The sequence below is a fragment of the Ornithorhynchus anatinus genome, chromosome 19, assembly GCF_004115215.2.
Source record: "Ornithorhynchus anatinus isolate Pmale09 chromosome 19, mOrnAna1.pri.v4, whole genome shotgun sequence".
NCBI lineage: Eukaryota > Metazoa > Chordata > Mammalia > Monotremata > Ornithorhynchidae > Ornithorhynchus > Ornithorhynchus anatinus.
In genome coordinates this window covers 18,728,130-18,745,443 of record NC_041746.1, presented here as the reverse complement: position 1 = coordinate 18,745,443, position 17,314 = coordinate 18,728,130, and the positions used below count along the sequence as shown (strand labels likewise).

The 17,314-nt window shown below is 42.8% G+C and overlaps 1 protein-coding gene across 4 annotated transcripts in view; it reads right to left on the bottom strand.

Moving 5' to 3' along the window:
- FYN (FYN proto-oncogene, Src family tyrosine kinase) overlaps positions 1-17,314 on the bottom strand; it is a 245,068-nt gene that overhangs the window by 53,619 nt on the left and 174,135 nt on the right. For 3 of the 4 annotated variants that reach the window (XM_029047552.1, XM_029047553.2, XM_029047554.2), the window contains 4 exons: positions 12,408-12,506; positions 9,281-9,384; positions 5,315-5,464; positions 1,475-1,639 (listed from right to left, as the gene is read on the bottom strand). In XM_029047552.1, coding sequence (XP_028903385.1) covers positions 1,475-1,639; positions 5,315-5,464; positions 9,281-9,384; positions 12,408-12,506 — 518 coding nt within the window. Of the gene's footprint in view, positions 1-898; positions 1,055-1,474; positions 1,640-5,314; positions 5,465-9,280; positions 9,385-12,407; positions 12,507-17,314 lie in introns of all 4 variants that reach the window. The other variant, XM_029047556.1, reaches the window with a different exon arrangement.

Genomic DNA, 17,314 nt, shown 5'->3' with positions numbered 1-17,314 from the left:
ACAACCTTCCCTTCCTCCTCCTCACCCAAGACATTTCAAGACTTAGCTGATTCCACCATCACGCTAAGGTTTTTCTATAGATCTGAAAAACGAGAAACCAATTCTCATCAATGTGTGTAAAGATTCAGGTCTCCCAATTTGAAGCTTCCGAAAGGTTTGACCGCTTTTTTAAGCCCGGCAAAGATCTTGAGAGATTACTGAGTCCAGCTTCCTAGCTTCAGAAAGGTACCTGTGATTCTATATATTTAATAGTACAATCGGTGAAATGGTAAGAATCTCTTTTACCAAATTATGTGTGTGGTCGAAGGCTGTAGAGTTTAGTGGATGGGGGCAGGGCGTGGATTCTCCTGCTCTGTGATATCACAGAAGCCACTTAACCTCTCTGGGCTTCAGTCTGTCATCTATTCTACGGGGATAGGGTTGTGAGGGCAAAACGAATTAAGTAATATGAAAGTGTTTGGGAATAGAAAAGCATTCTCTCAGTTTAAGATATTGTTATTACTCCAACTATTATTTAATGAGGGGCCCCATTAATATCCCTAAGAAAACAGGCACTTGAAACTTACTCAGAATGCATGCATGAGACAGTAAAGTCCTCTACATGCTGTTTTGCTTTCCTGTCCAATGTTTCAAGTATGAGACACAAAAAACCCAATAAAATGTAAAGGGATAAACACTTCCGGAGATGAGATCGCTAGAAGAATATGGCTACTCTGTCGGCGCTAAATGGCCGCAACACCCAGGACAATCACTGCTTGAAAATTCAGTTTGAAAGTGCCTACCTTTTCTCTTTTTGTACCTTAGTCAAAATGTATGTGTGCATGTGTTCTTTGTTCAAAACCATTCTTTCAAGGAGCTCTTAAGATCCATCCAAAGCAAAACATATTCTCTGCCTTACCAAACCACACTTCAGCGAAACACCCCTGACCAAGCTTCTTTTCCAGTAATAATGAATCGCGTGCAACTTCCCATGCATCTTTAGACAATCCAACGGTTTGTGGAGTGTAATTCGAAGCAATCTTAGTTAAGTTAAAACACAAACCATCAGCTTTCTCTATAGGAGAGGAAATTAATAAAAAGACACAATACTTATAATCCAAAATTTTGCATGCACAGAAAAAGATGGAAGGTGACATGTCCTTCAGTACTAGACTTGAGTACATGGGCCAAATTTTTTTTTTTTTGGAAACAGAGGGCAGTGAATTTATGCCAGCTTGAAAAATGTTTCTCTGTATGATTAATATGTTAATAAATTAAGGAGCTAGTAAAGTTCAGTCAAATTTTGCAACATCGAAAACAAAAAAGAGTATTTTTTTTGTGCTCCTTGCGACTCGATGTATTTTCCAAAACAAAAATATATTAATCGCCCGAGCCAATAATTCAAAATTCCATTTTGGGAGCGGGTCACCTTCCATCTTTGGTATCCTATTTCCAAAGAATAATTGTAATTGTAGAATAATTATTCACAGCATACCCATCCATACTTCCCCAAACTGCCCATTTCCCAGTCTCTTGATCAACTGGAGTGATTCTCGTGGAATTTCCCAGACATCTTTGGTTTTGACAGACAGATCAGTAAGCCTTGGCATCCCTTTATGACAGGGGACTACTAAGCGGCAGCACAGACCTGCAGCTCTCTCTGATGGAGTGGAAACAAAGCCAAGAGCAGAAGAAGGGGAAAGAAAAGCGCAACACATGAAACAAAAGCATTTACAACAAGTATTAAAACCCAACACCACTGACCAACAACTAATCACAACAACAGCTATTTTAGCATCAAAAGCATTTGGGAGGATTAGAGATCACACACTGAAACACGATTGCTTGAGAAGAAACAGGGGATATTTGAAAACAGACTTCTTAAGCCATAGCCCGAAGGGTGGCAGATTGCTTTTAATCACAATTTTCATGTTCACCTAGGACGGGGGCTTCAGCCAAGGGATATTTGAAAATGGACTTCTTAAGCTACAGCCCGAAGGGAGGCAAATTGCTTTTAATCACAATTTTCACGTTCGCCTATGATGGGGGCTTCGGCCTAGGGTGGAAATGACACTCCATCCGCTGCAACTTGAATAAACCCAGTTTCCCCGTTTCCCCGACTGCATATTCAATTCTGGAGTTCCACCAACTCTCTGGGTTTGGGTTAGGTCTCACCTGCTTCTGGGGCTGAAAACTGGCCCTTGAAGGCCCCTAACCTTGAGAATCTCAGTTGGTTTTGGGTTCACCTGATGGTCTGACTTGCTGTGTTATATGTCTGGGGCCTGATTCCGGTACCCCCAGACCTGTGGAATTATCCTAGGGAGACCCCTAAATTCCCTAATCTACTCAGAGCTCTTCAGTGTGGTGAAGATTTGCACTGGCCCAGATTTCTAGGATGAGCCCTGCAGAGAGCCCTTAGTAAATCAGTTCTACCCCAATTCCAACAGGTTTTGACAGAACCTTTCTTTCTCCTCCACCATGGGAGGGAAACAGCGGCAATTTATTACTTGGTGAGCTACTTCTGGTTTCCAACTGGGTTATAACCCAGTTATGTTTCTCTGCGAAGGTTTCAGGTAAATAAAGAGGTTTTGATCTTCTCCAATTTTAGCAAACTATAACCTCTCTCCTTATGCCCTTGTCCAGCCTAAATATTTCAGTCAAATAATAGATAGGATTAACCATTCCATACTTATGATAAACACATTTTTTGTTCCTGGAGTATGAGATTTTAAGTCTTCACGAAGGAATGAATTGTTCTAAACAAAAATTGTTAAAGACCAAGAAAAAGATAAAGGTCAAATTTCTCTCAGCTAGTTCCCTGGCATGCTAATCAACGAATTTTGCTCTTGTGTTCCTTTCTATGACTGTAACCAACCCATTAGGTTCCTGCTGTTCATTCGGTTGTGAAACTCACACAGGGTGGGGGGCGGGGGGCAAGGCCAGAAAAGCACAAGAATAAAGAAAAGAGGAGAGTAGACTCATGGGATCAGGGTCAAACCCATAAAATCAAAGTAGGAGAAAAATAAGGGAGGTAATTATCTTTTTTCTAGGGTAATTTGAAATACTCTTTTGAACAATTTGCTTTTAGGGTTATTAGAGTGGTCATCAGAAACGACCTGACTCCAAAATGGGAATTTTATGTAAAAAAAGGCACAAACCTAATTCCCTTATGGGAAATTGACATAAGCAGTAGAAATCTTAGGATTTTTACCAAATGGAAGTAGCGAACAACCCCCTTCAGCTAATCAGGAAAGACAGGGGCCCTCTTTGGTTAGTCATGCTGGAGGTTTCAACTGCTACTAAGAGGAAAGGTGAATCATAGCATTAAAAAGTTAGGTAAACCACCCCCCCCCCAAAAAAAAAAACAGAGAATCACTCTGCCTTGAAACTAAAATCCTGAGATTTTTATCTAGGAAAACAGTCATGTTAGAAGTGCAACACTGAGAGATACTGATGAAAAATGTTTAATATGCAATACATTTGTAGAAGATGAAAACCCCCAGTAATGCTTTTACTATCTCTCCCTCTCCCCTTCATCGTCACCATTATAAGAGCGGATCTTTTAAAAATACACCTTTAGCTGGCAGTGGAAGTGTGCACGGCCTAAGTTCTTGCAGGCAGGGCGAGGGCACACATTTTCTCCTCCGAGGGTTACTGCCCCAGCTGGCCAGAGCCATCTTAATTAAGTCTGGCTTCTGGCACGGAGTACTTTACCAGTGCCATGAGACTACATTTCCCAGCCCTGCTTGAGACAAACACTCTCCGCTTGGCTTCCATTCCTCAATCCCCTAGTCCCCGATCCTCGGAACTTCTGGAAAGATGCAAGGTATTTAGGATCTTGGCACCTCTCCTGGACAAATGAAGCACTGATGTTTGCCTGTAAGGAAATAATTTTCTTTTTAACACTGTCTAGTCACACTTTGGGGCTCGTTAACTGATCTTAGATATTTTGCTTCATTTCCTGAAAAATTATCTTCAGAATCAGTCTCAAAAAAGATAACTACACACTTGGACCTGTACCCTTTGAGTACTTGATTTTCAACACCACTCTCAGCCCCCCAGCACCTACTTTTATAAGTTATATGAATGTCTATCTCCCCCTTCAAGACTGTAAGCTTCTTTTGGGCAGGGAAAGTGTCGATCGATTCTACTGTACTTTCCCAAGTACTCACTACAGTGCTCTGCACGAAGTAAGTGTTCAATAGATATCACTGATTGTCAATTGACTTAAGATACAATATTTATAACCAAATGAAAGGAAAAATTTAGGCCTCCTCCAAACACAATATGTATATGTATGCATATTTTTTCTGTTACTTTCAATGTTGCAGATCACCAGACATGTAGTTTTGTGTGGTGTGCAGAAATAATTAGATGCTCTTGGAATATCATGTAAGGGGTGAAATCTTGGTTCAATTTTGAGGGTCTTATTTGCATCTCAAACCATTAGAAGGTCACGCGGTCACACTAAATTGCTGAAGGTAATACTGGGGTGAAGAGAATGTTTAACTGCCAACCCAAGAAAGAAGACTATTTTAATGAATTAGATTGTAATCTGGAACGCCAGGTGTTTAAAAATAAACAAAATCCTACAAAAGTACTTTTGTTATTTCCCGACTCCCAGCACATCAAAACAGTTAACAACATCCAAAGACGTTAAGGGAGATGATTTGGGCTTTGTTTTGTTTTTAAATTTAACTGAAAACATGTTATAGATCGAGGTGCCAGAAATAAGAGTCAAGGTAGAAAATGAGATTCTGGTGGAAACAAAATAAAACTCTTAGGCTGCAAAAGAGTGGACTAACTCTTCACGCAGCTAGTTTGGCAATAACATTGTTTTAAAAGAAATGTTATATACCCAGCATGAGTCAACAGTTAAGGGGCCTTCCAGAAACCTCCCTTTCTTTCTTCTTAGTTTTTGAAGCACGTAAACGAGGTGGCTAGACGAAGACACTTTGGGGATTTTAGGACAAAGATGAAAACCAGACAAACTGCAATCATCCTCTGCTCTGGAAAATTATGATCTACGCATAACATAATACCGATCTCTGTCCGACCTGCTTAGGGTGTATCTTCCCAGTGCTTAGAACAGTGCTTGGCACATTGGAAGCACCTATCAAATTCCATCGCCATCATCATCAGCATTATTATCATTATTATTCCCTGCGGGAGAATTAGTAAAGGCAACACTTTTGTTCGGAGACACTATCAGCCAAACACCATGGAAGATTCCAGGTATCGAATGGAAAATGTTATTCAACTAATTTTTTAGTAAAATCTACTTTTGGACTTTCCCCCACTGATAATTCTAAAACTAAACAGAACCCACAGTTACCTGAGTAATGCTGAACCAGCTGTTGGAGAGTTTCAAACTGGGCCCTTGTTGTAATATAGTATCCGCCATTGTCAAGTTTGCGAATTTTATAATGTTTGACATGATCTCCTTTCATATCATCCCAGTCGCGGATAGAAAGAGAATAGGCACCTGAGAAAAACATAGAAAACCATTAATAGCTAAGTCACGCGGGTCACTTACATTTTGTTATTTATTTCATCGTACTTCAATCACCAGGAGAGGAACTCACACAAACATACGCACATGAGGTTCTGATTCATTTTTTTAAGGCTCCATTGCACCACGAATAGGATGCTGGTATTTATAGTGTGTCTACCTTCGGTAATCATGATTTTCAAACTTTTTTTTTCCCCAGTTGGAATCACTTCTCTTTTCTAGTTGTCTTTAACTGCCACTTCCAAATCCTAATGAGGGCTAGAAGGGGTCATGGGGGGGACGATAAGGGGATTCTGGGGGTTGGTGATTCAGTTAACCACGGCCTCTGGAGCTGCTGCAAAGGGGGTCTCTAGAACTCAAGGTCTGGGCCCAGAACAGTTTACGAAGTGGCACAGGGAAAATACGAATAAATGAAACTACATGAGACACACCAGCAAAGTCCCAACAAGCACAATAAAACTCTATTCTCGAGTTGCAAACAAGTGGTCCAGTGGACTGACTGGAGTTATATTTCTTTCAGCTTACCGTCCCCACCTCAAGACCGGCAGAGCAGATGGAGTGAGAAGCTAGGACAATGAGTAATCTTCAAAGTGACCCACCTACAATTTTCTATCTAAACAATGAGTTTGTTAGATGCCAGGTAACAAAAGATCCAGGATTGGTAAAGCTCGTCTTGGATTTCCTTGGGCAGTCTCTGATTTCAATTCTCTGTCTTGGCTGTAGTTTTTCTTGGAACTATTCCACTCCAAGTAAACTCAGGGAAACTGACCATGTGCTACACTGGCCCTCACTTCCCAGTGAGATGAAAGTCCAGATTTCTCCTCACAGCATCACCCGGGACCATATTCAATATCCAGAATTGATGGAAATCTATGTGGGGCAGATGCTCCCATAAATTCCCTCCTCCCACAGTGCCACTCCCTTCCCATCAGGATTTATAAAACTGGTGTGCAGATTCAACCCTGAATCTGGTGTTGGGGTATAACCATGGTAAACTGCAAGAACTCATACATTTTATTTTATCTTACATAATTGGATTTAGGGCTTTGGGACCAGCTTAGCCAATTTATGTAAATGTTATCCATATCAAGCAATCTTTAAATTGAGCAAAAAAGACTTCTAGCCTATTGACAGGGGCTGGCACTGGGTTGGTTCCATCAAAATTCATTTGCAAGCAGTTCTTCCATGATGCTCGGTTGTACTAAGCATCAGTTTTTCTTCACCAGGAACGGGATGCTTTCTAGGAGATCACTTCAGACTCTCCTGATGTGCAGTAGTACCGAATCTCATTTATTCTGTCTCTTCAGACAAGGAAAGGATTTGGCCTCCATTCAGAGATGACACTAAGCCAAGCAAAAGCTCTAATTTGTCTCTCTCAGTCAAAATGATCCAAGTAACTCTAGCACTGGTCTCACAGCTTATAAATAGCCCTCATTTTTATGCAGGTCTTGGTGCTCCAGGGCACGGCTGCACACAGACAGCAGGAAGGGAATTAGCCTTGTGTTAGGGGACACCTAAGTGGGAGTGACACGGTAATGGCAGGAAGCCAAAGGTACACGTCTGACTTGGTAAGGAACAGAAGGCCAAAGCCATCTAATGGGTAACGAGGTGGAAGACCTTGGCCAAGGATGGGGCAGCTTCTCTGCTTAAAAACTCTGGATTAAGAACTGATTATGAATCAGTTCTTAAGAACAGTGAGTTAAGACCCTAAGGATAGTTTAGAGGAAATAAAGACACAGCAGTTGTTACAGACCGTACCTTTCCCTTATACAATGAGCAAAACCTCACTGACCCATTGTACAGTCTAGAGAGATGTATAGATGTATAGATGTATAATGTATAGGCTAAAAACACTAAAAAACCAAGAACATGTGTCTAACCCGATTAACTCAGATCTATCCTAGCACTTAGAACAATACATAGCAAATGCTTAACGAATAAAATAATAATTATAATCTAAAATCCATCATACTTATTGAGCACTTACTGCATGCAGAGAACTGTCCTAAGCACTTGGGAGAGTACAGTATAACAGAGGTGACACATACTTTCCTGTCCACAAAGAGCTTACCGTCTAGAGGGGGAGATAAAACTTAATAGAAATAAATTAGATTATGAACATTTAGATAAGTGCTAAGGGGCTGAGGGAGGAGCGAATAAAGAGCACAAATCCTAGAGTGCAAGGCTGATGTGCAAGGGAGTAGGAGAAGAGGAAATGAGGGCTCAGTCAGGGAAGGTCAAATAGAGATGCGCTTTTAATAAGGTTTTGAAGGTGGGGAAGGTCAACGTCTGTCGGATATGAAGAGGAAGGGGGTTCCAGGCCAGAGGAAGAACGTAGATGAGGTGTTGGCGGTGAGGAAGATGAAATCAAGGTACGGTGAGTAGGCTGGCATTAGAGGAGCAAAGTGTGCAGGAGGGGTTGTAGTAAGAAAGCAGTGAGAAGTAAGGAAAGAGGGGGCAAGGTGACTGAGTGCTTTAAAGCCTATGGTAAGGAGTTTCTGTTTGATACGGAGGTGGATGAGCAACCACTGGGGTGGGAAAACATGGATTGAAGGTGTTTTTAGAAAAATGATCAGGACAGCAGAGTGAAGTGTTTACTGGAGTGGGGAGAGACAGGAGGCAGGAAGGTCAGCAAGGAGGCTGATGCCGTAATCAAGGTGGGATGGGATAAATGCTTGTAACACATTAGCAGTTGGGTTGGTGAGGAAAGGGTGGATTTTAGTGATGGGAAAGTGGAATTGACAGGATTTGATGACAGACTAAGTGGGTTGAATGAGAGAGATGGGGGGGGATAACGCCAAAGTTATGAGCTTGTGAAACAAGGATGCTGCCTTGTAGTGCTGTCTACAGTGATGGGAAAGTCCGAAGGAGGAAAGGGTTTGGGCAGGAGTATGAGGAGTTCTGTTCTGGACAATTTAAGTTTGAGGTGTTGGCAGGAGATCACATGAAAACTGAGCCATGCTAGTAGAGGAAACTACTGAAGGGAAGACATAGCTAGGCTGAGCATTAATAAGAAATAGTTTAGGAGTTTTAAAAGACAGTTCTTAGAGATGAATGAATAATGTAGCACGAAATAGTGTGGCCTAATGGAGAAAGCACAGGCCTGGGAGCCAGAGGACCTGGGTTCTAATTCCAGCTCTGCCACTTGCCTACCATGAGACCTTGAGCAAGTCACTTCTCTTCTCTAAGCCTCAGATAGTTTCCTCAACTGCAAAATGGGAACGCAATACCTGTTCTCCCTCCTTCCTGACTGTGAGCCCCTTGTGGGACAGGGACTGTATCCGGACTGATTAACCTGTCTCTATCCCAGCGCTTAGAACAGTGCTCGATGCAAATACCATAAAACACACTGAATAATAATAATAATAATAATAATGTTGGTATTTGTTAAGCGCTTACTATGTGCAGAGCACTGTTCTAAGTGCTGGGGTAGATACAGGGTAATCAGGTAATCAGGTTGTCCCACGTGAGGCTCACAGTCTTAATCCCCATTTTACAGATGAGGAAAGTGAGGCACAGAGAAGTTAAGTGACTTGCCCAGTCACACAGCTGACAAGTGGCAGAGTTGGGATTCGAACCCGTGACCTCTGACTCCCAAGCCCGTGCTCATTCCACTGAGCGAAAAATTCTGAACGTTATAAAAATACTTTTAATTATACATCTTTGCATTCTTAGGGAAATGTTACTTTCTGCCCAGCAAATTGATAAAACTTAGATAATATAAAATACAAACACAACTACAGTTACAGCACAACATAACAAGGCATCTACTATTTCTCGTCCCCTTACCTTTGGTGGTTTCACTTTCTCGTATAAGGAAGGTACCCCTGGGGTTTCCAAAGGATAAGAGCTGCCTCTCAGCATCTTTTCGGCCAAGTTTGCCAAAATACCACCTTTGGGAAAAGTGAAAAGATTCAAAAGAAGGAAATAGTTTCTTCCACTTTATGCACTTTAGAAATGGAACTACTGAACTCCAGACATAATTTACTTCAAAAGATGAAATTTACGGGGAGCAAGTAAGCTTTCCCTGAAGGTTTTTGTGTCTATACAGAAGTTTCAATTTCAAGTCTTCAAGTCATTCTTTGTATTTCATCTCTCCCTATTAACATCCCATCCACTAACCGTTTATTTTTAATGGCATTCATTAAGCGCTTACTAGGTGCCAGGCACTGTTCTGAGCGCTGAGGTAAATACAAGGTAATCATGTTGGACACCGTCCACGTCCCACGTGGGGCTCACGGTCTTAATCTCCATTTTACAGATGAAGTAACTGAGGCACAGAGTCACAGAAGTGACTTGCCCCAGGTCACTCAGCAGAAAAGTGGCAGAGCCGGGTCAGGGCTCTATCCACTAGGCCACATTGCTTCTTGCTAGGCCATGCTGCTTCTAACTGAACCTTCAGGTATGGCTTTCTAATTTTCCATCAGTGAATTACGGTTCTTAAAATGTGTTAGCAAGCCAGCTAGTCTTTTGAAATTGGGAGATTTGAATTGTGATGAATTGTGAATTGAATTCAAATTTAAGGAAAGAAATCCCATCTGCTTAAATAAAGGCACAAATTAAACCCCTTTGGGGGAAAGGAGGTGCTCTCCACACTAATCTACAGCACTCCTCATCTGGGAGCATAATTACAAACTATGAGAAAGATCAACTTGCAATCCTTTTTTTTTTTTTTTTTTAAGAAAAAAAGACTTAGTCTGACTGAAAATAAACAACTACAATATTTTCAGGAGCTTTTTTGCCCACAGTGAAATCCAGGAAAAGTTTGAAAACAACCAATTCAGGGCTGTCACTCCCTTTAGTGCTTGCTTTCATATTTCAGCTCCCATGAAATAGTCATTAAGGAATACTACGGGAAACAAATGGCCCCAACAAATACCTTCATCCATTTTGGCCAGGCACAAGTCTTCTATATAATGATGGTATTTGTTAAGTGCTTATTAGGTGCCAAGCACTGTTCTGAGTGCTGGGGTAGATACAAGGTAATCAGGTTGTCCCACGTGGGGCTCACAGACTTAATCCCCATTTACAGATGAGGGAACCAATGCACAGAGAAGTGTGGAAGTCACACAGCTGATAAGTGGCAGAGTCAGGATTAGAACCCATGACCTCTGACTCCCAAGCCTGGGCTCTTTCCACTAAGTCACGCTGTTTCTCTGTAACAACTACATTTACAGTTCAAGATTTTGGGGTCTCTTCTCCGATCCCACATTCCAGGAACTTATTCTTAACTAAAAAGTAATTGAAGAAAATTGCTTTCTGCTTCCAAATCAATGAAACACAGATAACTTAAAAAGGGCCATCACAATGCAACAATCTCGCTAAACGCAAGTTTTACTTTTGCCCTATACCTTTTCAAATCTTTATAATCATCTACAGATAGATTTGGTAGTATTCAAGCATGCAGTACAGTGCTCTGCACACAGTAGGTGCTCAGTAAATATGACTGAATGAATGAATTGGAATCAATACGAAAAGCAATTTTGTGAATTTCATGAATGCTTAAACCTAATGAAAACTAGTTATCTTCATCGCTTCAATTCATGAAAACCTATAAGCCTCCATTCCACCTGAAGCTCAACTTTGAAACTATTAAATATTTCTGGGAAACATTTTTCCACAGAAAAACAGAAAAATCCCATATTAACTATTCAGTGATCCTGTGGAGTACTGAATACAGGCCACAGTGTCTGCAGATCAAACCGGTGGGTTAACGGTTCAAACACAAAAGAGGTCCTTGTTGGTGACTCTCTAGATTTATGCAAAGAAGTATGTGCAAAAAATTCACTGCTGTTTAGTTCAAATATTTAACCCGGAAAACAACATTTAATTTCATTTCCAAACCCCACTTGGGAACATTTCTTTTATAACCTGTTTTTCTCTTTAAAAACAAAAGTCTCCCCACCCCTGCAAACCTCCAACAGGATCATAACCTAACTGATAGCCAGTAGATTCTTAGTTAAGAAGGGCAACATCATATTTCTAGAGTACTTTTTAGCCTTGAAGCTCTTAAAAAGGTTTACAAATCTGTTCCAAAACAAAAACGCTATGGCTTATTGCATACACTGATGATGAAATGCAGCTCAGAACCAGTAAATACTTTACGGCAGTTAAAAAAACCAAACACCAAAAATACACCCCAGAAACTAGAATCACCAGTGTGATCATGATAATTGGGCCATGAGACTGGGATTAATATATGTAGTGGGGCTCAAAATTGAATCAGCTGCCAGGGTCAAAGATGGGGCACGATGATGACGAATTCCCCTCCCACAGCTGCAGCTCATTGCTGTGATCCCCCAAAGGGATGCCTCTCCCAGTGCTCCAGCACATTCTAGGATAGGGAGAGGAGTAATCATGGCTGAACATGGGGACACAATTAAGCAGGAGGGAAAACAGCTATCGAATCTGCAAACGGAGGCACAGAGAAGTTAAATGGCTTGCAAAAGTCAAATAGCAGTCCAGCGGCAGAGCTGGGATTAGAACCCAGGCCTTCTGACTCCCAGGCCCGGGCTCTTTCCACTAGGCCATGTTGCTTCCCAGTTGTTGCTACTAGTTTCCAGTGCTTCTCTGGATGGGAGGGGAGGGAGAGATTATTCTTTAGGGAGGCAGGGACCTAAAGGCAGGGAAGCACTTGGAAGCTCTCTGTATTTCTTCCCTTTAAACTGAACACCCAAACATGAATCTGTTTACATTTCCTTTGTTCCCATTTAACCATTTACATAATCAAATACAGCTGAAAGACAAAAACAAAATGGGCCAGGGCTTGGAAAATCCACTGCAATCCATCACCACAGTTTCCCTCCTACTCCATCATGCACAATATTAACGATTCTTTCCTTTTCCCTCATGCACCATGTTAACCACTTTTTTTTTTTTAATGAGCAGTCTTAGAAAAATCCATAAAAACCCATACTCCTCTGCCTGGATGGAGTCAACCGGAGCCACATAGTTGCTGGGGATGTATCCAGTATCTCCTGTTGTCAGGGAACGAGCCTCCCACCAGTCTCCTTCCCTGCAGGGATAGAGGAGGAAGGGAGCCAGGAAGGACAAGGAAATGGGGTCGGGGGCAGATGAGGGAAGAGAGAGAAAAGGAGAGGAGGGGGAGAGAGGGGGTCAGTCAGTAAACAGTTTTTGCAAATCATCTATTAACATAGCCTCGGAGCAGCTGAAAGAATAACATAGCTTCCTCCTAGTCATTGTACGAAGCAGTTTCTTCACGCTCTTCCCTTTAGAAAACACAACCCAAACTCAGCACTCGTCCGCTCATTTGTATATATTTTTATTACCCTATTTATTCATTCATTCATTAAATAGTATTTATTGAGCGCTTACTATGTGCAGAGCACTGTACTAAGCGCTTGGAATGAACAAATCGGCAACAGAGAGACAGTTCCTGCCCATTGATGGGCTTACAGTCTAGTCGGGGGAGACAGATTTATTTTGTTAATGAGATGTACATCCCCTTGATTCTATTTATTGCTATTGTTTTTGTCTGTCTCCCCCGATTAGACTGTAAGCCCGTCAATGGGCAGGGACTGTCTCTATCTGTTGCCGAATTGTACATTCCAAACGCTTAGTACAGTGCTCTGCATACAGTAAGCGCTCAATAAATACTATTGAATGAATGAATGACAGCCATGTTCGTTCTTTAATACATAGCCACCACCCCTCTCCCACTCACACTGACAGGAGATCCACCTGCACAAACTCAAGGCAGAAGGCAGTCCTGGGCTTCTGCCCGTCAGATTTACATTCACAGCCCTCTGCCAGAAACCAATTCACTTATAAAATGGTTAGTGTCTGGACTGTTGGGGGGACTCTGTCAATATTAAATGAGAAAATGAGTCACGGCTTTACAGAATATGTCAATAAAGGCTGGAGAAATCCACACTTTCCATTCTAGCAGATGCAGCTCTACTTTGGATGTGTAGGGGAAGTCAGTTGGATTGCAATGCGTACTTAGATCTGGATCACGATGACAATCTGTAACGATGTGCAAAAACCGGGGCAGAAATGGCCATTAAAATCAAGAACATTAACCTAAATCTGAACTACAAATCCATGCATCAAAGGAATTCATTGAGAGCTCATGCATACCGTACTAAGTGCTTGGGAAATTACAGTACAACCGAGTTGGTAGATGCAATCCCTTGCCCCCAAGGAGTTTACAGTCTGAGGGGGAGACAGACACTAAAATAGATTAGGGTTGGGGGATATTTACATAAGTATTGTGGGGATGGGGTGACTATCAAAGTAGTTAAACGTCAAAGTGAACTACCGGAAACTGCAGAAGATAGATGGCTCAGCTTAATAAAACAATTTAATAATAATAATAACTATATTTGTTAAGTGCTTACTATGTGTCAGCTACTATACTAAACGCTGGGGTGGTTACAAGCAAATTGGGCTGGACACAGTCCCTGTCCCATGTGGGGCTCATGGTCTCAAACCCCCTTTAACAGATGAGGTAACTGAGGCACAGAGAAGTTAAGCGATCTGCCCAAGGTCACATAGCAGACAAGTGGCAGAGCCAGGATTGGAACCCATGACCTTTTGACTCCCAGGCCTGTGCTCTCTCCACTACGCCATACTGCTTCCCGTCTATGTCTACTGCAAAGATGTAGAAACAGATGATCAACCATTGGTATCTGGTGTGTGCTTACTTTGTGCAGAACACTGTAAGGAGAAATTGTGCCCAAGCAAACCCTGGCTTGACACCAGAGAGTGGGGGAATCTCACCCCCTCCCTGGGATACCCCACCGGCTGGGATCTTAGCTGCATCTGCCAATCCTGAAATTTGGGTCCCCAAGCCGTTCTCCTGCTAAGGCTTCCCTAACTCTGTAGCCCTTTTTCAGCTCTCCACCATTCTCTTGTTCCGATAATCTGGTCCTGCTTGAGAAGTTGGAGGATCCTGGAGGACGTAGGACCCTAGAGAGGAGGTCCTCTGTCCAGAAGCAGCGGACCTCTAGAAGCCATGGGAAGCAGCATGGCTCAGTGGAAAGAGCCCGGACTTGGGAGTCAGAGGTCATGCGTTTGAATCTCGGATCTGCCACTTGTCAGCTGTGTGACTGTGGGCAAGTCACTTAACTTCTCTGGGCCTCAGTTACCTCATCTGTAAAATGGGGATTAAGACTGTGAGCCTCATGTGGGACAATCTGATTACCCTGTATCTACCCCAGCACTTAGAACAGTGCTCTGCACATAGTAAGCGCTTAACGAATACCAACATTATTATTAGAAGCAGCCCATCGAGCTGCTGTTTCCGAACATTCAGGATGTGCTCTGATGATTTCACCTTTCGGTCATTCATTCAATAGTATTTATTGAGCACTTACTATGTGCAGATCACTGTACTAAGTGCTTGGAACGTACAATTCGGCAACAGACAGAGACAATCCCTACCCAATGACGGGCTCAAGACCCCTGCCGTGACCCTGTCCTGGCCCAGAAATATTCGAATGTCACAGATGTCTTCCAAGAAATGTGCAACTAGTGAACAAACTCTGGGCTCTTAAATAGATCTTTTTGGGCCAGCTCTATTGTATTGAACACTCCCAAGTGCTTAGTACAGTAAGTGCTCTGCCTAGAGCAAGTGCTCAATTGATTAAGTTCAGTACAAATCAACTGGACACTAGATTTGTACATTCCAAGCGCTTAGTGCAGTGCTCTGCACATAGTAAGCACTCAATAAATACTATTGAATGAATGAATGAATAGATGTCCATCTATTGCTGCAAGTAGCAGCAGACAAATGGGAAGAGGGTGATCTGTTTTTGCAGGCAACATGGAATGCCTTTCTTCTCCACTTTTCCAGGGGAGCAAGGGCTATGGGAAATTCTTTGCAAAGCTGGGGGTGGGAAGAAGGGTTCCCAAAGCAGCTATTGGTTGACGAGTCCAATGACGTGCCATGATGAGCCCCTCAGAGAAGTCTGTGGAGTTAACCTTTGGAAAGCTCAGATAGGGTAGAGGGGTGGAAGGCAGAAGACAGGGTTGCTGATCTGCTCTAGAGAATCTGCTTTTCATTTTTTAGACAAAATGATTAATTTCATCTACACCAGTGTACATGGTCTCTTGGAAATCTTGAAGGAGCAGGAGGTCGTGGGGTGGGTGGAGTGGGTGGGGTGAGGTCTGCTCCTATTCAGTCTTAACACTTGGAGGGTGGTGATATATTTCTGGCTCCAGGTTATTACTGCTGAAATCATCACCGTGGGGAGAATTAGCTTTCTCCCCCCCCTTTTTTTTTCTTTTGATCTGTGCAAACAGCAAGCAGAAATCTCAGACTTTTTTTCTCTTTCTGTGACTGGGCTCTGATTCAAATAATTCATGCGGGGGGGGAAATGTGTTGGCTTTTGGCCCTGGAAGAGATGATTCTCGGTTGGCCTGTTAATGGGCCAGGCTTGAGCAGTAATGCATCAAACTGCTCTGAGACAGATCTTTCCTTAGAGCCAAAGGTTCAGAGACCTTACCGAGGAGTACCACATCCATTTTAGCATTTAGTCCAGAGTCAGCGCATACTTGCTCTAACCCAAAATGCTACGGATGTAGTTTTAGTCTAAAAGGACCGCTCTGAAGAATTCTCAGCCAGTGAAACCAAACAACCTAGAAGAAAACATGACCCTGGCAAAGCAATCATAAGGCTGTCTGAAGATGATGTTTAATACCGTTCGAGTTTTTTAATTAATCCTGAAATTATTCAGTGGGCAGTTTCTCCCCCACAATTGATAAACAGAAACAGAAATTAACTTAGAAGGAGGAGAAATACTTCTCAGGTGCACCAAGTCCATCACTCATAAAGTCCCATTTAGCTCCAATTCAGCTTGCTTAAATATGAAATAAAATGTGGCTTATTCCCAGAAATATAATAATTACAATGTTGGTATTTGTTAAGCACTTACTACGTGCAGAGCACTGTTCTAAGTGCTGGGGTAGATACAGAGTAATCAGGCTGTCCCACGTGGGGCTCACGGTTTTATTCCCCATTTTACAGATGAGGTAACTGAGGGACAGAGAAGTTAAGTGACTTGCCCACAGTCACACAGCTGACGAGTGGCAGAGCGGGGATTCGAACCCTTGACCTCCGACTCCCAAGCCCGGGCTCTTTCCACTGAGCCACACTGCGGCAGTATTCATTCATTCAATAGTATTTATTGAGCGCTTACTATGTGCAGAGCACTGTACTAAGAGCTTGGGATGAACAAGTCGGCAACAGATAGAGACAGTCCCTGCCGTTTGACGGGCTTACAGTCTAATCGGGGGAGACGGACGGACGAGAACAATGGCAATAAACAGCGTCAAGGGGAAGAACATCTCGGGAGTAGGCATGTTTGGGTGTTGTATAGGCAAATACCCACCCGTGATTTTCTTTCTTTCTTTCTCAATCAGTCATATTTATCGAGTGTTTACTGGGTGCAGAGCACGGCACTAAGCACTTGAGACAGCACAATATAACTGAGCTGAAGGACATGTTCCCTGCCCACAGTTAGCTTAAAGTCTAGAGGTTGAAACACATCCCACCTCCTCACCGTCTCCCGTTCTCGCCTGTCCCGCCGTCGACCCCTGGGCCACGTCCTCCCGCGGTCCCAGAAGGCCCTCCCTCCTCACCTCTGCCAAACTGATTCTCTTCCCCTCTTCAAAACCCTACTTAAAACTCACCTCCTCCAAGAGGCCTTCCCAGACTGAGCTCCCCTTCTCCCTCTACTCCCTCTACCGCCCCCCTTCACCTCTCCGCAGCTTAACCCTCTTTTCCCCCCATCTCCCTCTGCTCCTCTCCCTCTCCCTTCCCCTCAGCACCATACTCGTCTGCTCAACTGCATATATTTT